The 25,399-nt window shown below is 37.4% G+C and overlaps 2 protein-coding genes across 5 annotated transcripts in view; both read right to left on the bottom strand.

Moving 5' to 3' along the window:
• Positions 1-17,598, bottom strand: part of PXDNL (peroxidasin like) — a 508,264-nt gene extending 490,666 nt beyond the window's left edge. The window contains exon 1 of the mRNA XM_050801783.1: positions 10,659-17,598. Within this exon, the coding sequence (XP_050657740.1) occupies positions 10,659-10,822 (164 nt within the window). The 5' untranslated portion in view covers positions 10,823-17,598. The remainder of the gene's footprint in view (positions 1-10,658) is intronic.
• A 97-nt stretch (positions 17,599-17,695) lies between these two features.
• PCMTD1 (protein-L-isoaspartate (D-aspartate) O-methyltransferase domain containing 1) overlaps positions 17,696-25,399 on the bottom strand; it is an 81,359-nt gene continuing 73,655 nt past the window's right edge. For 3 of the 4 annotated variants that reach the window (XM_050801797.1, XM_050801796.1, XM_050801798.1), the window contains one exon: positions 17,696-20,808. In XM_050801797.1, the coding sequence (XP_050657754.1) occupies positions 20,441-20,808 (368 nt within the window). In that variant the 3' untranslated portion in view covers positions 17,696-20,440. Of the gene's footprint in view, positions 20,809-22,715; positions 23,125-25,399 lie in introns of those variants that run through there. The other variant, XM_050801799.1, reaches the window with a different exon arrangement.

The raw sequence follows: 25,399 nt of genomic DNA, 5'->3' as shown, positions 1-25,399 counted from the left end.
GAGAGAGACATCATGCACCCGCAAATGATCAAAGGTTGTTCTTAAGACCACATGAGTAAATAAGTTTATTAGGTAAACTCCCCACATCCTTTTGTACTCACTTTAAGCTTTTTACTTAAGGTGAGGATCAGGTTGCCTTCAGCTATAATCCATACTAAAGCTATGCAAACCTCTCAGCCTTCCAAGAAGGTTTGTGGCTATTACTATAACTATCTTTAATATTTTCCCACCAGCCTGAATGAACCCCCACAGCTAGAAAGATCTCAAACTGACACCTTAACATCACAATTAAAAGAACCAGAGAACTAAGAGAAAACAAAATCCAAAGCTAACAGAAAACAAAAAAAAACCAAGATCATAGAGTGGAATTGAAGGAGATAGAGACCACACACACAACAACAACAACAACAAAACCTTCAAAAAATCAATGCATATATGAGCTGGTTTTTTGAAAAAAAATTAATAAAATAGACCACTAGCTAAACTAATAAAGAAGAAAAGAGAAAAATCAAATAGACACAATAAAAAATGATAAAGGGGATATCACCACTGACCCCAGAGAAATACAAACAACCGTCAGAGAATACTATAAACACCTGTATGCAAATAAACTAGAAAATCTAGAAAAAATGGTTAAATTCCTGGACACATACACCCTCTCAAGTCTAAACCAGGAAGAAGTCGAATCCCTGAATAGACCAATAATAAGTTCTGAAATTGAGGCAGAAATACTTAGCTTACCAATCAGTAAAAGCCCAGGACCAGACGAATTTACAGCTGAATTCTACCAGAGGTACAAAGAGGAGCTGGTACCATTTCTTCTGAAACTATTCCAAACAATTGAAAAGGAGAGACTTCTACCTAACTCATTTTATGAAGCCAGAATCATCCTGATACCAAAACCTGGCACAGATACAAAAAAAAGAGAAAACTTCAGGCCAATATCCTTGATGAATATCAATGCAAAAATCCTCAATAAAATACTGGCAAACCAAATCCAGCAGCACATTAAAAAGCTTATCCACCGTGATCAAGTTGGTGTCATCCCCAGGATGCAAGGCTAGTCAACATATGCAAATTAGTAAATGTAATTCACCACATAAGCAGAACTAAAGATAAAAACCACATGACTATCTCAATAGACACAGAAAAGGCCTTCAATAAAATTTAATGCTGATTCATGTTAAAAACTCTCAATAAACTTGGTATTGATAGAATATACCTCAAAATAAAAAGATCCATTTATAACAAACCCACTGCCAATATCATACTTAATGGGCAAAAGCTGGAAGCATTCCCCTTGAAAACTGGCACAAGACAAGGATGTCCTCTCTCACCACTCCTATTCACCATGGTATTGGATGTTACGGCCAGGGAAATCAGTCAAGAAAAAGAAATAAAGGGTATTCAAATTGGAAAAGAGGAAGTCAAAATGTCTCTGTTTGCAGATGACATGATCCTATATCTAGAAAACCCCATCATTTAAGCCTGAAAGCTTATTAAGCTGATAAGCCACTTTAACAAAATCTCAGGATACAAAGTCAATGTGCAAAAATCAAAAGCATTCCTATAAACCAACAACAGACAAGCAGAGAGTCAAATCATGAATGAACTCCCATTCACAATTGCTACAAAGAGAATAAAATACCTAGCAATAAAACTTAGAAGGGATGTGAAGAACCTCTTCAAAAAGAACTATAAGCCACTGCTCTAGGAAATAAGAGAGGACACAAACAAATGGAAAAACATTCCATGCTCATGGATAGGAAGAATTAATATCATGAAAATGGCTGTACTGCCCAAAGTAATTTGTAGATTCAATGCTATTCCCATTAAACTACCACTGACATTCTTCACAGAGTTAGAAAAAAAAAACTACTTTAAAATTCATGTGGAACCAAAAAAGAGCCTGTATAACCAAGACAATCCTAAGCAAAATGAACAAACCTGGAGGCATCATGCTACCTGACGTCAAACAATACAACAAGGCTACAGTAACCAAAACAGCATGATACTGATACAAAAACAGACACATAGACCAATGGAATAGAATAGAGATCTCAGAAATAAGACCCACACCTATAATCAGCTGATCTTCAACAAACCTGACAAAAACAAGCAATGGGGGAAGGATTCTCTATTTAATAAAAGGTGCTGGGTAAACCGGCTAGCCATATGCAGAAAATTGAAACTGGACTCATTATACAAAAGTTATACCTTATGCAAAAATTAACTCAAGATGGATTAAAGACTTAAATGTAAAACCCAGAACCATAAAAACCCTAGAAGGAAACCTAGGCAGTACCATTCAGGACATAGGCACAGGCAAAGATTTCATGATTAAAACATCAAAAGCAATTGCAACTAAAGCAAGAGTTGACTAATGGAATCTAATTAAACTATAGAGCTTTTGCAAAGCAAGAGAAACTATCATCAGAGTGAACAGACAACATACAGAATGGGAAAAAATTTTTGCAATCTATTCATCTGACAAGGCCTAATACCCAAAATCTGCAAGGAACTTAAACAAATTTACAAGGAAAAACAAAACAAAACAACCCCATTAAAATGTGGGCAAAGGACATGAACAAACACTTCTCAAAAGAAGACATTTATGCAGCCAACAAACATATGAAAAAAGATACAACATCACTGATCATTAGAGAAATGCAAATGAAAACCACAATAAGATACCATCTGATGCAAGTCAGAGTGGTAGGGTTTAAAGAAGCCAAGAAACAACAGACGCTGGCAAGGCTGTGGATAGGAACCTTTTTACACTGTTGGTGGGAATGTAAATTAGTTCAACCATTGTGGAAGACAGTGTGGCAATTCCTCAAAGACCTAGAACCAGAAATACCATTTGACCCAGCAATCCCATTACTGGGTATATACCCAAAGGAATATAAATCACCTAGAATCAGAAATACCATTTGACCCAGCAATCCCATTACTGGGCATATGCCCAAAGGAAAATAAATCATTCTATTATAAAGATACATGCACATATATCTTCACAATAGCTAAGACATGGAATCAACCCAAATCCCCATCAATGATAGACTGGATAAAGAAAATGTGGTACACATACACCATGGAATACTATGCAGCCATAAAAAGGAACAAGACAATTTCCTTTGCAGGGACATGGATGGAGCTGAAAGTCATTATCCTTAGCAAACTAATACAGGAACAGAAAACCATACACCACTTGCTCTCACTTACAAGTGGGAGCTGAACAATGAGAACACATGGACACAAGGAGGAGAACAACATACACTGGACCCTGTGGGGGCAGGGCAGAGAGGGAGAGCATCAAGATAAACAGCTAATGTATGTGGAGTTTAATACCTAGGTGATGGGTTGATAGGTGCAGCAAATCACCATAGCACACGTTTACTTATGTAACAAACCTGCAAGTCCTGCACATGTATCCTGGAACTTAAAATTAAATTAAAACTTAAAAAAAAGATATTATTCCTGAGAAAATGTGAGACATAAGTAAATAAAATAATTATTACTATAACCAACATTGGGAAGTTTAAAAATATAATAATTGATTGTTGTCTTGGGCTGGTGCCATGAGAGCTGTCTAGGATTCCCATGCAAACAGAGTTATAGTCCCTACTTGGTGGCTGCTTTTAGCTGACTTGGAACATTTTAAAAATAAGTTCTAAACACTGCAACAGCTTTTCAACTATACTTGTCTTTAGAGTTGGCCAAAACATAGACCATGGCAAAATCAGCCTCTCTCTAACAGGGCAAGGTGAGCCAGGAAGGGAACGGCTCCAGGTAGGGAGGCATTCTGATCTAGGTATGAAGAACAAACCGTTTTACTGTGCACCTACATCTGATTTAAAACAAGGGTGCCAACTAGAGAGATGGAGATCTTTGTACGTTTCTCCCTACCCACGCCCACCCCTCACAGCATTACAGGATTAACCATCACATCAGCACTCAAATATTTCTCATATCTGCTTGTCAGAATATTTAGCTTCTAATTCTCTTTTCTCCCTTACCTCATTTTCCCTAGAAACTTTTGCCTTTGGAATCTATTTTCCTCTTTGAACAGGCACATGCCACAAGCCTTTTCTGTAAGAGTAGTCAACACAGGTGAGATAGTAGGTGAGGCTTACAACTAAAATCGTTTCAGTCCAGGCAACTCCCTGTTAAACACAGAGTGGTCCACAGCACTCTTAGAATGGAGGGCCTGCCCCATGTCAAACTTTCAAATGGGCAATATTTTCAGCACCCCTCAAGTTTCACTGGGCCAATTGGCTCATTCCTGCATGCAACATATGTTATGTTAATATCCCAACATAAAATATGTTGGTATGTAAAATATTTTATGTTAATATATTTTATATTGTCTATCTTCTCTGTTCTCTGCCCTGAAGGAACTCAGTCTCTCAGAAAGACAAGTTAATAATGCTAATTCCACATGGTATGTTCCCTGATTCAGATAAGAGAGGAAAAGTGTTTCATGCAGCCTGGGAGTAATAGGGAAAAGGAAGGCTTCCCTGAGGCGAGCTCTGAGCTGCTTCTGCAGAACAAGCAGGAGTAGACTCAATGTGGGGAAAATGGCCATGGATGCATTCCTGGCAGGAAAAACTGCTGTGGGAAGTCAGGGACCCTGAACAGAGGGACCAGCTAGAGCTGTGGCAGAGGAACATAAATTGTGAAGATGTCATTTTAATATGGACACATATCAGTTCCCAAAATTAATACTTTTATAATTTCTTATGCCTGTCTTTACTGCAATCTCTGAACATAAATTGTGAAGATTTCATGGACATTTATCAGTTCCCAAAAATAATATTCTTATAATTTCTTCCGCCTGTCTTAATCTCTTAATCCTGTTATCTTCATAAGCTGAGGATGTTCGTCCCCTCAGGACCACTATTGTACAAATTGATTGTAGAACATGTGTGTTTGAACAATATGAAATCTGATTGTAAAACATGGGTGTTTGAACAATATGAAATCAGTGCATCTTGGAAACAAACAGAACAACAGTGATTTTAGGGAACAAGGGAAGACAACCAACTGTCTGACTGCCTGCGGGGTCGGGCAGAATAGAGCCATATTTTTCTGTTTCCAGAGAGCCCATAAATGGACGTGCAAGTAGGAGAGATATCATTAAATTCTTCTCCAAGCAAGGAATATTAAATGTTAAGACCCTAGGAAAAGAATTGCATTCCTGGAGGGAGGTCTATAAACAGCTGCTCTGGGAGTCTGTCTTACGCAGTAGAGATAAGGACTCAAGACTGCATGTCTTGCCTCCGTTTCCCTCCTGAGCTTACATATTTCTGAGCCCCTACCCTTTCTACCAGAATGCCCAGGTAAAACACAACAAAATTTAACAATGTATGAACCCCAAATATCCAAGACAGGTCTCAGTTAATTTAGAAAGTTTATTTTGCCAAGGTTGAGGACACACTCCCATGGCACAGCCTCAGGAGGTCCTGATGACATGATAGAGCACAGTTCGGTTTTATACATTTTAGGGAGACACGAGACATCAATCAGTTTATGTAAGATGAATATTGATTTGGTCTGGAAAGGTGGGACAATTTGAAGCAAAGGAGAACAACTTGAAGTGGGGAGGTGGCTTCCAGGTCATAGGTAGATAAGAAACAAATGATTGCATTCTTTTGAGTTTCTGATTAGCCTCTCCAAAGGAGGCAATCGGATACAGATTTATCTCAGTGAGAAGAGGGGTGACTTTGAGTAGAATGGGAGGCAGGTTGGTCCTAAGCAGTTCCCAGCTTGACTTTTCCCTTTAGCTTAGTGATTTTGGGGGCCCCAGGATTTATTTTGGTTTCACACTCTCAATGATTCAATTTTTTTCTCCTCTTTTTCACTCATTTCTCTGTCTTTGTTGCCCATCTAGTTGACAAACGAGGACATTCACCAACCCTTTTCACTCCATGAATACAGAAGCAGAATTGGTCTTTCTAACACCAGACTTGTACTGTCATTCAACTGTTCCCATGTGTAGTAGCTCTTCAACTAGCACAGGGACCACAGCTTTGCTGCCTCAGGTTGTGGCTACTCTCCACAAAGCTATTATTCCATAACACATCTCTTCACTTCATTTATAGAATCTACAGTAGGGTTGAAAGGCAGTGCTTAGTGTAGGGAACACTGTTCTAATAATTTAATCAGCATATGCCATCTAAGTACAGGCTGTTGTAGGATATCCTGGCTCCATTGACCTTCTAAAGCAATTTGTCTGTCCATTTGTTTTTCTTTTCTTTTTTCTTTTCTTTTTTTTTTTTTTTTTAATACTTTAAGTTCTAGGGTACCTATGCACAACATGCAGATTTCTTGAAGGATGACTCCCAAGTCTCTAGGGTACATTACACCTCGGCCAGTGGTGCTGGCCTTTACTCCTCTACCTCCTCAAGCTGTCCCCTCCACATTGTCCCTGCGTCCATTCTCCTGCTTGGGCCCCATCCACACTCACCTGCCCTTCCTTCCAGAACAGCCTCTTCCAGCCCCTCTCCACAGGATCACACTGGCCTGAGTCAGGAGGTCAGTGACAGCCACTTTCAGTTTCATTTCTCTCCCCAACAAGTCAACCAGTGGGGGAAGTTTGAATGTTGACACAGTTCATCTGGGTCCCATTGTGCTTCCCCTCAACAATGCCAGGTGGGTGAAGGTCCAAGGAGTTCAGGCCTGTTCATTACTGCCAAGTGATCATTCAAAGCCAGCAAGTTATGTCAGTTACAAACGAGCTACAAAAAATTTTGTAACAAAGGTAAAAGTAACTCCTATTAAGTTGTATTTTATATATATATAATTTAAATTATAAAATTTTACATATAACTTATAAAACTTTATATATAATTTAAATTATAAAATTATATATATATGTGTTTGCTGCCTCAGATTGCGGCTGCTCCCTATTATTCCATAACACATCATTTTTCATTTATATATATTAAAGTGTATATATATATATAATGAATGGAAATGGGAAAGAGCTGAAGGAATTCTATTTTCTTCTTGAACAAGGTGAAATTTTTATCAGCTGGACACACTTTTTCATGACTGAGCTTAAGACATTTTCCAATTCCCCACCGCCATCTTATTCCTCGAGTTTTGTATTACTTGGACAGCAAAGAAAGCTTTCCACATAAATAAAATGCCTTTAAATTAAATGCTTAGAATTTCACATTGTAAATACTTTTGTATTTATGACTTTCAGGAAAATCCTCAATCATTAAAACAGCCCTAAGCTTAAAACGTATTCTAATATAATCAAGGTGGTTTTTAGAGCATGTTCAATTTGCAGTTACTGAGTCCATTTCTTAACCAGTAACTAAGCAAATTAGGAAAGTGCAACCTAATGATCCTGGCATAGGATAGAGTCAAATCACACTCACCATACACTGCTTCTGATTACTGAACAGGCTCCCTAAAGATGCTGTGTTCGTTACTGGATATTTTTTTGTTTGCAAATTCTAATTCTGAAAGATTTGTTTTACTAAAATCCACAGCATGAAGAGTGAAATTTTCTCAATGGCAACAGGGTTTTTGGTAAATGCTATTAGTTTAGAAACACAATGATATCTTTATAGTAGGAATGAAATTAAAATTTGGAGGGGCAGTTTTGCATTTTTCTAAACTTAAAACCCTGATCAACTGTAACCAGTCTTTAAAATAATACAGTTTTCTTATCTATGATTTAGGAAAATATTTTCTGCATTCAGGTTAAAATTTTGAAACATGTAAAAATGGAAAAAATCCATTTTAACAATACTACTAATTTTAACAATACTACTAATTAGCATTTACTAAGCATGTTGGCCATTTGCAGAGCTAAATACATTATTTACATCATTTCCATGTTACAGTGACAATAAACATACATAAGGGTGGTTTAACAAAAACTACTGGTTCTACTGCTGGTAAGAAATTCACCCAGCTTCCATTTGCCTTAGTTTTCAAAACTTAATTGTTTTTTTCTTTTTCATAATTGTTATTGTCACCTTTCATGATATTGCTGACATAAAATGCAACCCTACATCAAGGATTTTTAGCCCCAGAGGAGTAGAGGACCAATTTTTACAGGTTTTACATATACTTCTCAGCTTTTATACCATTTCTCTAGTAGAAGTCACACACTGAAGGTCCTGGGCAAAAAGCAACCCACAAATACGCATGGTTGGGCTTGTGTATTTTTGCCTTTCCATTTCTAAAAATGTAATTAGCTGCTAATATTGAAAAGCTAGGGAATGTCACTTTTGGCTTCTATATTTTCTTGAAACTATGGCCCAAATCCCCAAAGGCCATCAATTAGCTAAGTAACTGGTTGCCCCATTAGCAAGAGCTGCCTCTGCCTTCATTACCATCCCCAGATACTCCAAGCTTCAGGCTAGTTGCTATTCATCACACAGTAGTCTGTCTTTCATCTACCCCACTTCCCTCAAATTATTTACTGGCAGGTTCCCAGAGATATTTAAGTTAGTAATTCCTGTCCTGAATTGCAAACATGATACTAATAGCGAAAACTTCCATAGTGTTTACTAAAGCTAGACAATTTCCTAGGTACTTAAAATGCATCAATTCATTAAATCTTCAAAATAACCAACAAGGTGAACACTGCATTAGTCTGTTCTCACACCCTGTGATAAAGAAATACCTGAAACTGGGTAATTTATGAAGAAAAGAGGTTTAATTGGCTCATGGTTTGAAAAGCTGTACAGGAAGTATAGCAACTTTTGCTGGGCTTCTGGGGAGGCCTCAGGAAACTTACAATCATGGCAGACGGCAAAGGGGGAGCAAGAACTTCACATGGCCGGAGCAAGAGGAAGACAGAGGCAAGAAGAGTTACATACTTTTAAGCAACCAGATCTTGTGATTACTTCACTCTCACCACGACACCACCAAGGGAGGTGGTGTTAAACCATGAGAATCCGCCCCCACGATCCAATCACCTCCCACCAGGCCCCACCTCCAACATTGGGAGTTACAATTCAACATGAGATTTGGGTGGGGACACAGATCCAAACCATATCAAACACTATTAGCATCTCCATTTAAGATTAGGAAACTGAGACACCAAGAAGTTGAGATTTTGTCCAAGGCAACACATTTTGTAAGGGGTGGCATGAGACTCCCAGACAGGGATCTGGCCAAGGGCCTGAGAATCCACCATTAAGCTTTATTTATAAACACAGTGGAAGACTCTGCATGACAATACTGACAACATCATTTCAATTCTGCTCATTACATTTAGAAGTGTGTGTCTAATGGGTGCTAATCTCTTCTTTGAAACACTTAGGAAACAACATTTGTTGTAGCTCCAAGACACTTGATTAGCCAAGCAGCCCCTTCTCTTAGGCTTTGCTGCTATCTACCAAAAAACTGTCATTACAAAAGGACAAATGGCTGGTTCTCAGTCTGAAGGCACCTGCAGAACTGTGTTGTCCACATAGTAATAAGCAGTGCTCCCAAGTTCAAGAATCTTTTTAGTTATTACAGTAAGACTTATTTTGATATGTGCATGCATATAAAATTAATGAAATGCTTTACAGAAATGAAAATCTATGGATAATGTCATTTTCTATGTAAATACCATCAAATTGGACTTTTTATTACCAAGTCCTCATTTTGTGATTATGACTGACAAATGTGTGGCAATGATCCTCTTAAACATTTATATCTCAGAATTCCAGAAATTTTAAGCTATTTCCCTCTGCCCAAGAATGGACTTGAAATACCACAAGCAGTTTTGTCTTCCATGAACATGAGACAACCCACAAAACATTTATTATAGAGCAGGAAACCTCTTTAGGCTGCATCTTTCAGCATTTTTCCTTTTCTTCTGTTTTTTTTTCCTTAAATTTTTGAATTTGTTGTCTTTTTTTTTTTTTAAATAAACCCTAGAAACAGATCCTTTTCTTCTTTTGTGGTGATTTACCCTTCTTATGACTTAATTTAATCTAAATAAATTAAAATGTTTGAGTTTATTACCTTAATATTAAAGATGAGAAGACAGTATTTGAACTCAGACCTGTTTGACTCCCAAATTCTGGTTTGCCCTGCTATCCTGTAATGCCTCCTAGATGCCGATTAGTCTAAGCGGTTGCTCCACAAGGCTTTTAAGCATTCAAGAACTCAACTGGACCATTTGAGGGTCTGTTCTGGGGACAGACAGTGCTTCAAGTGCTGAGGGCTCAGGACTTCACCCTCCCAGGAGGTACACACAGTACAAAGCCTAACAATTTGTCAGCATATAATCAATTGAAACCACACTCTAAAGTTAAATTAGTTCCTTCCAAATGGGGCTGACATGTACTGACCAATTAAGAGGCCCAAAGATTTGGGAGCAGAGGATGAAAAGAAACAAATTGAGAACATATGCAGGAAAATTACTGAAGGAAGATTGAAGATGAAAATTCTCAATGGTAAGTTCTGGAAGATGCTGGAAGAGAACTGAATCCAAAACAAATATATTTATGTCAACTCAGCATTGCTCACATTTTTCTAGTCTAACAGAGCAGAACCATGAAACTGAAAAGTGAGAAGCCTCTTCTAAGTATACAAGCAGGGAGAGCATTAGGAATCGTAAATTAAAAGGACACAGGTCCTAGCAGAGAAGCAATGAAGCATTGCGGAGGGTTTCCGGGGAATTTGTGTGAACTTACAGAACTGTGGTCTGCTGTGGTATCTGAGGAATGTGGTCCAGCATCAAGTGCATGCAGCGGACAGTGCTCTTAAAGCAAAGGCACCGGCTGGGGCAAGGCAACCCTGGCAGGCACCATCCGGCCAGGAGAAAGAGAGTGGTCCAGCAGAACAGTCTGGGCTCCATCGCTCCATTCACTGCTGGCCACGCGAAGCAGCAGCCGGAGGGACAGCAGCAGCTGCAGCTGCAGCAGCAACCGCTGTGGTGGTGATGGTGGCTGTTGGGCTGAGCCAAGTTTGGGAGCAGTGGTGGAAAGCGGCTCCCAGGGAAAGGACACCCCTCTGACCAATCCAGGAGGAGGGATATCACATTACAGGGCTGAGGGCACAAGGGGCTCTAGGAGGCACTAGACTCCCAGAGGCGAGGACTGAGAAGCTTGTCAATGCAAAAGCCTCTTTCTAAAACACCATGTGTTTTAGGCAGCATAATGAAAACAAACTTTCCCAAAGTTGCTTCCACTGCACATTTGATGAAAACCCCAGTCTCTTGGCCCCTAGCTGTCCTTTTGAAGCCCAAGTTGATTAATAATGTATTCAAACAATGCAGAACAGCTTTTCTTCTTTTTTATCTGGTAACATTACCAAACCCTAAAGGGCAGGCAGAGTTCTAATCCGTTCATCTAAGCACACATATTCTTTCCTTATTCCAAACTATGCTCTTTTAAAAAAAAAAAAAATGGTTTCATTTCCTTCAATATATTCTGCTTCTGAAACTCAACACATTTCACTCATGTAAGACTCAAACGGGCTACTTCTGATTTCTTCTTTTAATATTTAACATTTAAATTTATATGCTTAAAACCACGAACTCACATACCTCCTTGAAGAGGAGACAACTGATGGACAAACCTAAGTATGTATATGTAAAGTCAAACAGGTGTGAGCTCCCTCACGACACGCTGGCAGCAGTGGCCCTGCTGGCTGCAGACTTTTCACCAGCAGTTTGAACTGGTCATGTTTCCCTGAAGTGAGCAGCCCCTCGTTGCGGATGTGTGTGAAAACTTAATAAATATGGAAACATCTACTTTTTGGTCATTCTGTAAGAAGGTATTTTAAAACAGATTTTTGGCTTTATCTTTAAAGACTAACATTTTCAAACAAAAATGTTTTAAATACATAAAAGTAATAGAAAACAAATTAAAACTTGCATGGTCAATCCCAGATGATCAGACTAGTAGACCAATGTCAGGAGCAAAATAAGTTCATCCTTCTCTCTGCAGAAATTTTTCAGTCCCTTTACATTCTACTGTAGGCGAATACTGCCCTCTTTTGGCAAAATGTTCACATCTAAATATGTGATTCTGGGGAGATTAAGATGTAAAAAGAGCTAAAAAAAACTAATCTCCATGAACAAAAATGATTTAAACTTTACGTTTGACATTGTTCACGTGACTTTTATTGTCCAAGTATACCAATAAAGCCAATAAAGGAAATTTATTCATTTAAATCCCCCCCAACAATCACTATGTTCTTGGCAGTGCCTGTGATTTGGAGGACATAGACAAGACCTGCAGGTTTGTGCCTTGTTTGCAATTCAAAATATAAAAAACAAACAAAAAAAATAAACAATATAAAATATAAAAATATCTTGCATTCATAAAGCAGACTTAAAAAGGGTAGGGGCTCAGAAATATGTAAGTTTGGTAGGGAAATAAAGGCAAGACATGCAGTTCTAAAAGTCATTGAGCTAAGGGTGTATACGAATTAGGTCGAAGGAAAGAAATCCTGCAAGTTTTTGTGCTTTGTTGTCAGTTCAAATTATTTTAAAAAAATCTTGCATTCATAAAGTTTTCTTGTTTTTTGAGATGGAGTCTCACTCTGTTGCCAGGCTAGAGTGCAATGGCGCGATCTCAGCTCACCGCAACCTCTGCCTCCCAGATTCAAGTGATTCTCCTGCCTCAGTCTCCTGAGTAGCTGGGATTACAGGCGCCCGCCACCACACCTGGTTAATTTTTTGTATTTTAGTAGAGACGGGGTTTCACCATGTTGACCAGGATGGTCTCAATCTCCTGACCTTGTGATCTGCCCGCCTTGGCCTCCCAAAGTGCTGAGATTACAAGCGTGAGCCACTGAACCCAGCCCATAATGCATTTCTTTTTTACTGGAAAAAAAAAATACAAAAAACTTTCCACTTTAGAAATCTAAACTTATATTGAATGAAAAAAAAAAAAATCTACTGATTACCAACTGTCAGTACAGGACTAAGAACTGCAAGGCATGACCCTGCTCATGATCACAAGTCCTTCTGGACAATGACTTAGGACAACTTTCCAGCTGAAAACGACTAAATGTGCTAGATTTATTAAAATACTTTTAAAATTGTATAAAGGCATCAATGTGCTATTACTGAGGAAATCAGTAAGATGTATACAAGAATCCAAAAAATGAAGTGGACATGAGTAGCCAGTCAAGTGGGTAAACAATGAAGGTCGGTGCAGCTTGAGACTGTCTGCCCAACCATGTGAAAAGGAACTGCAGGAACTGGAGTAACAGGGATACAGGAAAAAGAAAAGTCCTTTCTTAGGAGAGAGTCTTATTTCAAAAATCTCCTGCATAAAGCCACAGCCACATCTTAAGGATGAACTAGAAATAATTCTGCCCCCTGCCTCCACTTCCACCCACTCACTACACAAACCAGAAGACACAAGGAAAATGACCTATTTCAAAGTTTGCTATGGGGAGGCAGCAAACAAATCTTCCTGGAGGCGTGGTACCTCCAAGGTAGCCTTTACATGGATTTTCGGGCAACTCTACTTGAATGGTATAAAAAACTTTAAGTGGAGCATTTATAAAGGTCATAAGTTGGCAGTGCTCCTGGCAAAAACAACCTGGGGCCTATAATAATTCCCACAGTTTACAATACAAGCTCAGTCAAAACCCACAAAATACAAAAGAAACAAACAGTGTTATGAAAGCTAGCCATCAAACCTTATGAGCATGAGCCCACTTTAAGCGTTCAGATACTGGAATCCAACATAGAATAGAATTAGGCAGTATGTTTACAGAATTGAACATAATAAAGAGTAGAAGACTATAAAACAACTAGGCAGACTTGAAAATATAGAACTACAAATTTAAATATAACAAATATTAGAACTCAATGTAAGGGTTTAACAGCAGATTTAAAGCAACTAAAGAGAAGATTTGTGATAGGAAGATACTATCTAAGGAAATCTAGATTTCAATGCTGAGAAATATAAAGTTGAGATGATATTTGTAAGAAAAAACATGGCCAAGAATTTCTAGAACTGATGAAAGAGACGAACCCACACAGCTACAAGAATAGGCAGAATAAATGAAAAGATATTCATACCCAGGCACATTATATCAAACTACAGAAAATTAACTGTGCCAAGACAAGAATATTAACAATGTCAAGTAAAATTTTTAAAGCAGACAGAAATAAACACACCAAGCTATTTACTTAAAAATAAAGATACAAAGGCAGTAAAATAAGAAATAAGGCTCCACCATCATTCTTCACAGTATTAGAAAAAACAATTCTAAAATCCATATGGAACCAAAAAAGAGTCCACATAGCCAAAGCAAGACTAAGCAAAAAGAACAAATATGGAGGCGTCACACTACTTGATTTCAAACTATACTATAAGGCTGCAGTCACCAAAACAGCATGGTACTGGCATAAAATCAGGCACATAAACCAATGGAATGGAATAGAGAACTCAGAAAAATAAACCAGAATACTTACAGACAACTGATCTTTGACAAAGCAAACAAAAACAAAGTGGGGAAAGGACACCCTTTTCAGCAAATAGTGCTGGGATAATCAGCTAGCCACACGTAGGAGAATGAAACTGGGTCCTCTTTTCTCATCTTATACAAAAATCAACTCAAGATGGATTAAGGACTTAAATCTAAGACCTGAAACTATAAAAATTCTAGAAGATAACACTGGAAAAACCCTTCTAGACATTGGCATAGGCAAGGATTTCATGACTAAGAACCCAAAGCAAATGCAATAAAAACAAAGATAAATAGCTGGGACTTAAAGAGCTTTTGCACGGCAAAAGGAACAGTCAGCAGAGTAAATAGACAACCCACAGAGTGGGAGAAAATCTTCACAATCTGTGTGTCTAACAAATGACTAATATCCAGAATCTCCAACGAACTCAAACAAATCAGTAAGAAAAAAATAATCCCATCAAAAAGTAGGCTAAGGACATGAATAGATAATTCTCAAAAGAAGATGCACAAATGGCCAACAAACATGAAAACGTGAAAAAAAAGCTCAACATCACTAATGATTAGGGAAATGCAAATCATAACCACAATGCGATACCACCTTACTCCTGCAAGAATGGCCATAATAAAGAAACAGTAGATACTGCTGTGGATGCGGTTATCAGGGAACACTTCTACACTGCTGGTGGGAATGTAAACTAGTACAGCCACTATGGAAAAGAGTGTGGAGATTCCTTAAAGAACTAAAAGTAGAACTACCATTTGATCCAGCAATCCCACTACTGGGTATTACCAGAGGAAAAGAAGTCGTTATACAAAAAAGATACTTGCACACGCATGTTTATAGCAGCACAATTCACAATTGCAAAATCATGGACCAACCTAAATGCCCATCAATCAATGGGTGGATAAACTGTGGTGTATATATATACGATGGAATACTACTGAGCTATAAAAAGGAATTTTAATGGCATTTGCAGCAACCTGGATGAGACTGGAGATTATTATTCTAAGGGAAGTAACTCAGAAATGGAAAATCAAATACCACGAGAACATCTATGTTCTCACTGATATGTGGGAACTAAGCTATGAGGATGCAAAGGCATAAGAATGATAAAATGGACTTTGGGAACATGGAGGTCAGGACGGGAGGGAGGGTGAGGAATAAAAGACTACAAATAGGGTGCAGTGTATACTGCTCTGGTAATGGGTGCACCAAAATCTCACAAAGCACCACTAAAGAACTCACTCATGTAACCAAATACCACCTTTACCTCAATAACCTATGGAAAAATAAAAAAATTAAAACTAAATAAACAAATAAGGCTGCTCTTGCTCATCACTATTCAGTTATACTGGAGGCCACAACTGGCAAATCTGGCAAAATAAAAAAACCAGGAGGGAAAAAAATAAAACTGTATAAAATTTATTCAAATATATGATTTCCTATAAAAAAACTAAAATAATCAAAAGAGATAGTATTGGATTTAATTAATGTATAAAAACAATTAAAGGAATAACATACAATTTTAATAAACTACATCACTGAAAAATATAAAATATCTGCAACCAAATGTGACAAAAGATATTAGACCTTACAGCCAAACCATACTTAATAAGGTCTAAGAAAAAAGAGGTGCCATATTCATGGACTGGGGGACTCCATATCATAAACATGTTGATTCTTGCATAAACTGATCTATAAATTCAAAGTGATTCCCAAGGAACTCCCAAAGAGGAGTGTGTGTGCGTGTATGTAATCTGAGAAGCCAATTGTGAAATTTAAAGTCTACAGTCTACAAGTTCAAGAAACTCCTAGCATATAAAGTGAAGGGATTTATCGTACTAGATCAAGAATTATTGTAAACCTCCAGTAAATAAAATTGTGTAGTGTTGGCACTGGGTTATATGATCTGACTAATAAAACAGAAAAGAAAGCCTAGACACACATCAAAAATACATGAAAACTTACGACAAAGTTAACACTGCACATCAGAGAAGAAAAAAAAAAATTTTCAAAAGATGGTTCTCAAACAGTTGATCAATAAAGTAAAAAAAGAAACCGGACTATTATTTCTCACCATACACAAAGATCAATTCCAGCTATTGTGCAGATTTAAATGTGAAATGCAAAATCACAGACCTTCTGTAAGAAAATATAGGTTAATATTTCCATGACCTTGAGACTAAGGGTGAAGGAATATGAATCTGGCAATTAAAATTGAAAATGTCAATTCATCAAAAAACATCATAAACAGAGTAAGAAACCATAAACTGAGAAAAGATACTTGCAACACATATAATTGACAGTGGAATAATATCTAGACTGCAAAAGGAAATCCCACAAAACAATTTTTTAAAAGAAATTACTCAATAAAAAATTTTACAAAAGACTTGAACAGCACTTTGCAGAAAACCAAGAAACACTTGTAGATAAAACCCCCTTAATAAATAACCTTCATGAGTTACAAAGTTCCCTAAGAAGATATTTCACACTGCCAAACAGGCAAAAGTCTGTCATGTGTAGGTGAAGATGTGGAATAACTGGGATATTTAAACATTGCTAGAAGAAACATACTGTTAAACTATTTGGGAAACAAATTTGCACCACCTAGGTAAAAGTGAATAGAAATGATTTCCTATGACCCAGTAATTCTACTCCTAGATGTGAACTCTAAGCAGACTCACACATGTCACAAGACATAAAAGAATGTTCACAACTGAACTATTGAGGGGACAAAAAATGTCCACCAACAGTAGAATAAACTGTGAAGTGTGAATGTAACAGAACAACATACGACATGGGGCAATCGCAGAAAGGTAATGTGAAAAAGAGAGCTGCCGAATGCATACAGTAGGATCCTAGCATGTATGAAGCCAAATACATTGTTTAGAGATGCAGGCATGTGATAAATTGAGAACAAAAGGCAGATTATGATAAACACAAAATCCCGCCTCCTGAGCAGGGAGGGATTAAGATGTGGTTGGGAAGGGGCACACAAGAGACTGTAAAGCTATCAGTTGAACCTAATGGGTACACACATATGTACCTACATGTACACTAAATTATTTCTTATACTTCATATTTTATAAATTTCCCTATCTACTGAATATTTCATAAAAATAAATTTTAAAAAACTTCCATACTCTTCAGAGATGGCAATAGTCAAAAGACAGTGAGATGTCCAAATAAAGACAACTGTATGCCATAATTGAGCATATCCATAGGTATACTGAGATTGCCTATATTTAAAAAGAAGAAGACAAACATAAAAGTCAGGCCATGGGAGAATAATGCTTAATTATACGTAATTGTTTATTTAAAATAATTTTCCAAGTCTTCCAATGATTTAACAGGCTTTGCTTCACTTTTATCATCTCAAACAGCTAGAAATCAACACACACTTTTTGTATTGTATTTTACCACTATGTATGCTATTTTAACATTTTTCTTTATTAAGAACCAAATATATTGACCAATAAGCAGTATATATTTAAATTATCTTCTTGGGTAGCTCTGAGGTTGCTGATGGCTTCTTGGGATTAATCTGATGCTGGAAGCTATCATAGGCCCTGTCTCTAACTCACTATGTTTCAGGCAAAACATGCCACAGTTCTAGGTCTGTTTTCTCATCTGCAAAATAAACACCCAAATTAGATGATACTTGTTGTTTTATCTGGCTATAAAATTCCATCACTGTATTCCCCATCATTTTCACTTACTTTTACTTAATCTTTATTTACTAATTTTCCACCTATAAAGCATAATTTTCCATACTCAAGTAAACATAAATTCATTTTAAAAAAACACAAACCCAAAATATTCTTATTCTATCTGCATTAATAGATAAAAAGGCTTTAGCTCTAATTTTCATTTTTTATTTCTACCTCTTAAAGTCAATGATAAAGTCACAAGTGTAAAATGAATGCATTTAAAAACATAAAAGATACACTTCAATGACAAGAAATATGCAAAGATCATGAAAATCTACTATACACTTTGCCAAGGTCAAAGAATAAAAGACAATATGGAAAAGTCAATCTTCAAATATATCCTTAACAAAAACTCTCTCCTACATAGTAAAAGCATCATCTAAACAGCAGCTCCAACCAAAAAATTTTTTTAAAAAAAGCAGGGGAGATGGGACAGATAACTTTCTCCAGATTTTCCAGATAAAAACATGTGGTCACCAGGAATTCAAGGTAACTTCAAAAGCCGCATTTAATTCAAAATAAAATGAACATTTCTGACAGATGAAAACAGTATGAAACTGATTTTTTTTCTTTCCTAGATACAAATGATATGGGGCATTTCTTAACAGTTTAGTAATCATCTAAGAATAACTGTAGAAATAACCCCAATTCTACCATCCCAGCCACTGGTATAAAACAAACACCTTCCATGAAACTGTCTTTCACGTAACTAAAATATCCTCACTTACTTGGAACAATTTCGTGCTTACATGATCACAAACACTTGTTTTTAGATGCTGTGGGATTACTGGTGCTGAGATTTTTGAAACAATATCTGAATCTTAGCAGAGAAGTAATAATCCTTTCACTATACATTGATTGGGCTTCCTTAACCAAATCTGAGCAACTACTATAATAATAATGCTGGTGGTAGTCCATGATACTCTCAAATTTTTCCCTTTAAGAAATATATAAGCCATGTAACTGTAGCAAATATGTTACATTGTACACTTTCTTAACCCGGAATGGCTGTTTTCAGGCCTTATTAGGAAAACAAACAAACAATGGTAGTTACTACCTGTTTTTTATCATTCATAAGCTACAATAAAGTTCAAATATGGACAGTTTAATTGTGTGACATTAAGTAAAAAACGAAAACCATTATAGTTTTACCAAAAGAAACACAAAAAATATGGGAAGAAATGAAATGAACAGGGCATAGGTCCCAAAGATTACATTATGATTCTCAACAGGATTTTCAAAACAAAGGGTATCTACATACAATTTCTGTGAATATTTCTTATACTAGAAAGATCCAAAGCAAATGTAGGCTCAGCCCTACCTTGTCAAAGATAAATATTCAGATAAACTAGAAGTTCCATCTGCTAAAGTGCATCCGCTGACCAGGTCCACCCTGGCCCTGCTACTTACAGCCATCCAAGAAAGTGGCCTCACTCATGCTCATTCACTCATTCTGTGTCCTATCAAGAGTCACACAAAACAATGGTTTTGCTTTTTTTAAAAAACCAAATACTTTATATGGTGAACTACAGAAAAAACAATTCTAAATATACTTTTAAAATTCTAGAGAGTTGAGATAACCTTTCTTTAAATACTGAAAATGTAAAGGGTCCATATAAAGAGTTGTATTAAGTATATACTTTCTATTTTAATAATTCACTTCCTGTGCTCTTAAAATCTCTATGAGAGAAGCAGATATTTTACCCATGTCTTTTGGTAAGAGATTCAAAAGCAGAAGTAGCAGGGCTGTAAAATTTCATAAAATTTGTGGGATTTTTTTAAAGCTAAATTATTCAATATCTTGTATTGTTATTGCACTCATGTATTGCCCGGAATATATATACAGCAACCCAGCAACAGTGATTGCAACACAAATAAGGTAAATAGGTCTACAAAGCATTTGATTTCCTTATTAGATAAATGAAGTTTTCATAGAGGAAATGCAAACAACTGCAATTCAGATCAGGTTATATAAGCTTAACAATTATTTAAACCTTATATAAAATTAAATCTAACCCTCACCACTACAAATCTGTAAGGAATCAGAAAAGGATTTATAGTACACAAGTCTTGACTACTGTTGCATTCCACTTTGAAACCACTCTAAGCTAAAACAACATTTTACCAAGATTTAAAGAAAAATAGATTTTATAAAAGGGATTCTTTTATTCACTGAATACATCATTTGTGTTACTGACAGAAACAAGTGATAATTTTTTTCCACTATAATTTGCTCTGATGAAAGAAGTAATTCTTTTAACTCCTAACAAATGCTACATTTTCAAGACTAAAGGAATTATCAGTAGGCATTCTTTCTTCTTGATCTAAGTTATTTGTCTCTAAAATATGTCAAGTAAGCTTTTAAAGATTCAGGGAGGGGCAGCTTCATGATTTTTTCTCTCAGTAAATTTTGAGGTGGCTCCTCTGGCTTCATCGCTTCACTGTGATCTTTTTCTTCCTCTTCTTTGTTATCTTCTTCCATTTTTTCATCCTCCTCACTGTCTAGAGGCTGAGGAATAAGCTGATTACCCACAAATACGTAAGTGTTAATTCTCTGTTTAACTCTCTTTCTTTTCCTTTTGGGTGGAGCCCTTTGAGGAATCCCCTTGGCCTGCATCTCATCATTTATGAAATTTCTAAGTGTGCGTCGAATGTAAATACGAGCCAAGTCCTGTAGATTCCTGACAGCACAGGGAGCTAAAAACAAACACAAAACACAAGAAAGAAAACATTAATCTATTGTTCACTTTTTTTCATAAAACAAAACGTGTTTCTTAGCACATTTTAGAAAATACACAAAATATAAAAACTCTACCTTTCATCTAACAAAGGTTTCGGAGTAGTCATCATATGCCAAGGACCAATGGATAGCACAGAAGTTAAAATGTACAGGGGCGTGTGTGTGTTTGTGTGTTGGCATTTATATGCATAAAAGTTCTCTGGAAGTGTAAGAATTTAGAAACAGGGTACATGACCATGAAATAATTAGGAGACAAGAGCAGGAGAGAGACTATCCTGCATATCTTTTATACTTTTTGATGTATAAATCATACGAAAAGTACTATCTATTCATAACAACAGAAGTGAGATCCCATCCCCTATATAGTTTTTGTTTCTTTGTTTTGAAACAAGGTCTCACTGTAGCCCAGGCTGATTGTGTAGTGGCACAATCATGGTTTACCTGGAGCCTCAACCACCCAGGCTCAGGTGATCCTCCTGCCTCAGCCTCCCAAGTAGCTGGGACAGAAGTGCACGCCAGCACACCTGGATAATTTTTTAATTATTTGTAGAGAGGGAATCTTACTATGTTGCCTAGGCAGGTCTCTTTAACTCCTGAGCTCATGTGAGCCTCTCATCTCAGCCTCCCCAAATATTGAGGTTACAGGTGTAAGCCATCATGCCCGGCCCTCTATATGTAAAAATGAACAAAAACCATCTGCTCTGCCCATTTTCCAAAATTGTTCACTAAGTTGTTTAACATTCATCAATAAGTAAGTATTAACCTATATCTGCCAGGCACTGTTAAAGAACCCATGCAGACACACTGGATGATTTAGATCACCAAGTCTGCACTCCCTGCACTTATGCAACTTACATAATCAGGGAGGAGTTGGTAAACAAAAATCAATTATAAAGAAGAAAAATAAGGAATACAAGAAAAAAAACAAAACATCAATGATATGACAGAAAAAGTGGGGTTCCGGTTTCTTTCTTTTTTGTTTTGAGACAAGAGCTTTGTTCTGTCACCAGGCTGTAGTGCAGTGGCGTGATCTCAGCTACTGTAATCTCCGCCTCCCGGGTCCAAGTGATTCTCCTGCCTCAGCATCCTGAGTAGCTGGGCCTACAGGCGTGTGCCACCACGCCTGGCTAATTTTTTGTATTTTTAGTAGCGATGGGGTTTCACTGTGTTAGTCAGGATGGTCTCAATCTCCTGACCTTGTGATCCACCCGCCTTGGCCTCCCAAAGTGCTGGGATTACAGGCACGAGCCACCACACCTAGCCCTGGTTGCTTTCTATTGGGTGGTCATAAAGGTCTCCCTGAGAAGATCATGTCCTAGCTAAGATCTAGATGATGTAACAGCCATGTAAACATCTTGGAGGCAGAGGGAACAGCAGAGCCCTAAAAGGTAAACGAGCTTAGCATGTTAAAGGAGCTGAAGGAAGGCTAGTGCAGATGAAGTTCGGAGCATGAGAATAGCCGGAATACTTTGGTAATCCACTTGAAATATGAACACACTCTAATGGAGAGTGGCAGTATAGATGGGAGAGATGGACAAATTCCAGGTATAATACATTCTGAAGATAGGATGGAAACGGATTGGCTGTAGGGGATGAGGGAGGGAAAAAAATAATCAAGGAAAACATCTAAGGTTTTGGCCTGAGCAACTGGGCAGATGCTGGTATCAGTTACTGACATGACAAAGACAGAGGAGAGAACAGGTTGAGAAGAAAATTTTAAAATGTACTTAGTTTGTGTTAGATGTGAATTGTCTATCATTTATCCAAAGTGGAGATTTCAGAGATAATTAACAACTACAATGTCATACTCGTCACCATTTTCAATGTTTTACAAGTAATAACTCAATGTTAGGAGATTACGTACTGAATGCAGGTTTTGACTGCAGAGGGTATGCTGCCTTTCCCACCATAAGCCACCATAAGATCACGACTCTGGAGCTCAGGGGCAAGGTCGGGGCTGGAGATGCTAATCCCATGTCAGCAGCCCATCGTGACATGCAAAGACCAAGAGTAGAGGAAAGCACCCAGAACTAAGCCTGAGAGAGCTCTGTAAAGGAACAGAGTGAAGAATAAATCTACCCTAAAGTTTTAGAAATTATAAAGGAGCTAGGAAATAGAAACTGTATCAGTCTTTTCAGCTGATCTTGGCTCTTGAATTTTTCTGTTACTGTCAACACTGTAATTATGTTCTTCCTTTGCCAATACTGCATGCTATTCCAGCGATGTATCTTTCAATCCTAAATCATCAGAGGAATACCTGAAATTTATCAAGACCAACTGGACCCAACATAATTACTGTCAACACTGTAATTATGTTCTTCCTTTGCCAATACTGCATGCTATTCCAGCGATGTATCTTTCAATCCTAAATCATCAGAGGAATACCTGAAATTTATCAAGACCAACTGGACCCAGCATGGAAAAAGATTCAGACTTGACTTTAGTAGCTGCTAACACTCAGAACTCCTAAAGTAGCAGTCATGTGAGCTTCATCTAAAAGTTCTTTTGGGCCAGGCACAATGGCTCAAGCCTGTAATCCCAGCACTTTGAGAGGCTGAGGCAGACGGATCACTTGAGCCCATAATCTTGAGACCAGTCTGGACAACATGGTGAAATCCTGTCTCTACAAAAAAAAAGAAAAATTAGCCGGGCATGGTGGTACATGCCTGTAGTCCCAGCTACTCAGTAGGTTGAGATGGGAGGATCATCTGAGCCTGGGTAGGTCAAGGCTGCAGTGAGCCATGGTCATGCCACTGCACTACAGCCTGGGTAACAGAGTGAGACCCTGTCTCAAAAAATTTAAAAAATAAAATAAAAAAGTTCTTTTGACTGACACAAAACCTTTTAGATAAGTCTCAGTCCTAATTATTCAAACATCCTCCATATTGTCTATTCCTTAAGAGTACCTTGTTTCCAATGCCTCCAGTTATGAGATTAGGATTTAATAGATGAGACAATACTAATCCTGACTGCTAGGAAAACTTATTTTAAATTTAAATGGAAAAAGAGGGAATCCTCCCTAACTCATTTTACGAGGCCAGCATCATCCTGATACCAAAACCTGGTAGAGACACAACAAAAAAAGAAAATTTCAGGTCAATATCCCTGATGAACATCGATGGGAAAATCCTCAATAAAATACTGGCAAACCAAATCCAGCAGCACATTAAAAAGCTTATCCACCATGATCAAGTCTGCTTTATCCCTGGGATGCAAAGATGGTTTAACATATGCAAATCAATAAACGTAATCCATCACATAAACAGAACCAACAACAAAAACCGTATGACTATCTCAATAGATGCAGAAAAGGCCTTTGACAAAATTCCACACTCCTTCATGCTAAAAAAAACTCAACAAATTTGACATTGATGGAACATATCTCAAAATAATAAGAGATATTTATGACAAACCCACAGCCAATATCATACTGAATAGGCAAAAACTGGAAGCATTCTCTTTGAAAACCAGCACAAGACAACGATGTCCTCTCTCACCACTCCTATTCAACATAATATTGGAAGTTCTGGCCAGAGCAATCAGATAAGAGAAAGAAATAAAGGGTACTCAAATGGGAAGAAAGTAAGTCAAATTGTCTCTGTTTGCAGATGACATGATTGTATACTTAGAAAACCCCATCATCTCAGCCCAAAATCTCCTGAAGCTGATAAGCAACTTTAGCAAAGTCCCAGGATACAATTCAATGTGCAAAAATCACAAGCATTCCTATACATCAAGAACTCCTAAAGTAACAGACAAACTGAGAGCCAAATCATGAGTGAACTCCCATTCACAACAGCTACTAAGAGAATGAAATATCTAGGAATCCAACTTACAAGGGATGTGAAGGACCTCTTCAAGAAGAACTACAAACCACTGCTCAAGGAAATAACAGAGGACACAAATGGAAAAACATTCCATGCTCATGGATAGGAGAATCAGTATCATGAAAATGGCCATACTCTCCAAAATAATTTATAGATTCAATGCTATCCCCATCAAGCTACCATTGACTTTCTTCACAGAATTGGAAAAAACTACTTTAAACTTCATATAGAACCCAAAAAGAGCCTGCATAGCCAAAACAATCTTAAACAAAAAGAACAAAGCTGGAGGCATCACACTACATGACTTCAAACCATACTACAAGACTACAGTAACCAATGGTACTGGTACCAAAACACATATACAGACCAATGGAACAAAACAGAGGCCTCAGAAATAACACTACACATCTACAACCATCTGATCTTTGACAAACCTAACAAAAACAAGCAATGGGGAACAGATTCCCTACTTAATAAATGGTGTTGGAAAAACTGGCTAGCCATATGCAGAAAACTGAAACTGCACACCTTCCTTACACTTTACACAAAAATCAACTCAAGATGGATTAAAGACTTAAACATAAAACCTAAAACCATAAAAACCCTAGAAGAACACCTAGGCAATACCGTTCAGGACATAAGGATGGACAAAGACTTCATGACTAAAACACCAAAAGCAATGGCAACAAATGAAAAAACTGACAAACGGGATCAAATTAAG

Source organism: Macaca thibetana, chromosome 8 (assembly GCF_024542745.1).
Source record: "Macaca thibetana thibetana isolate TM-01 chromosome 8, ASM2454274v1, whole genome shotgun sequence".
NCBI classification, from domain to species: Eukaryota; Metazoa; Chordata; class Mammalia; order Primates; family Cercopithecidae; genus Macaca; species Macaca thibetana.
This window is presented reverse-complemented; position numbering and strand designations above follow the sequence as displayed.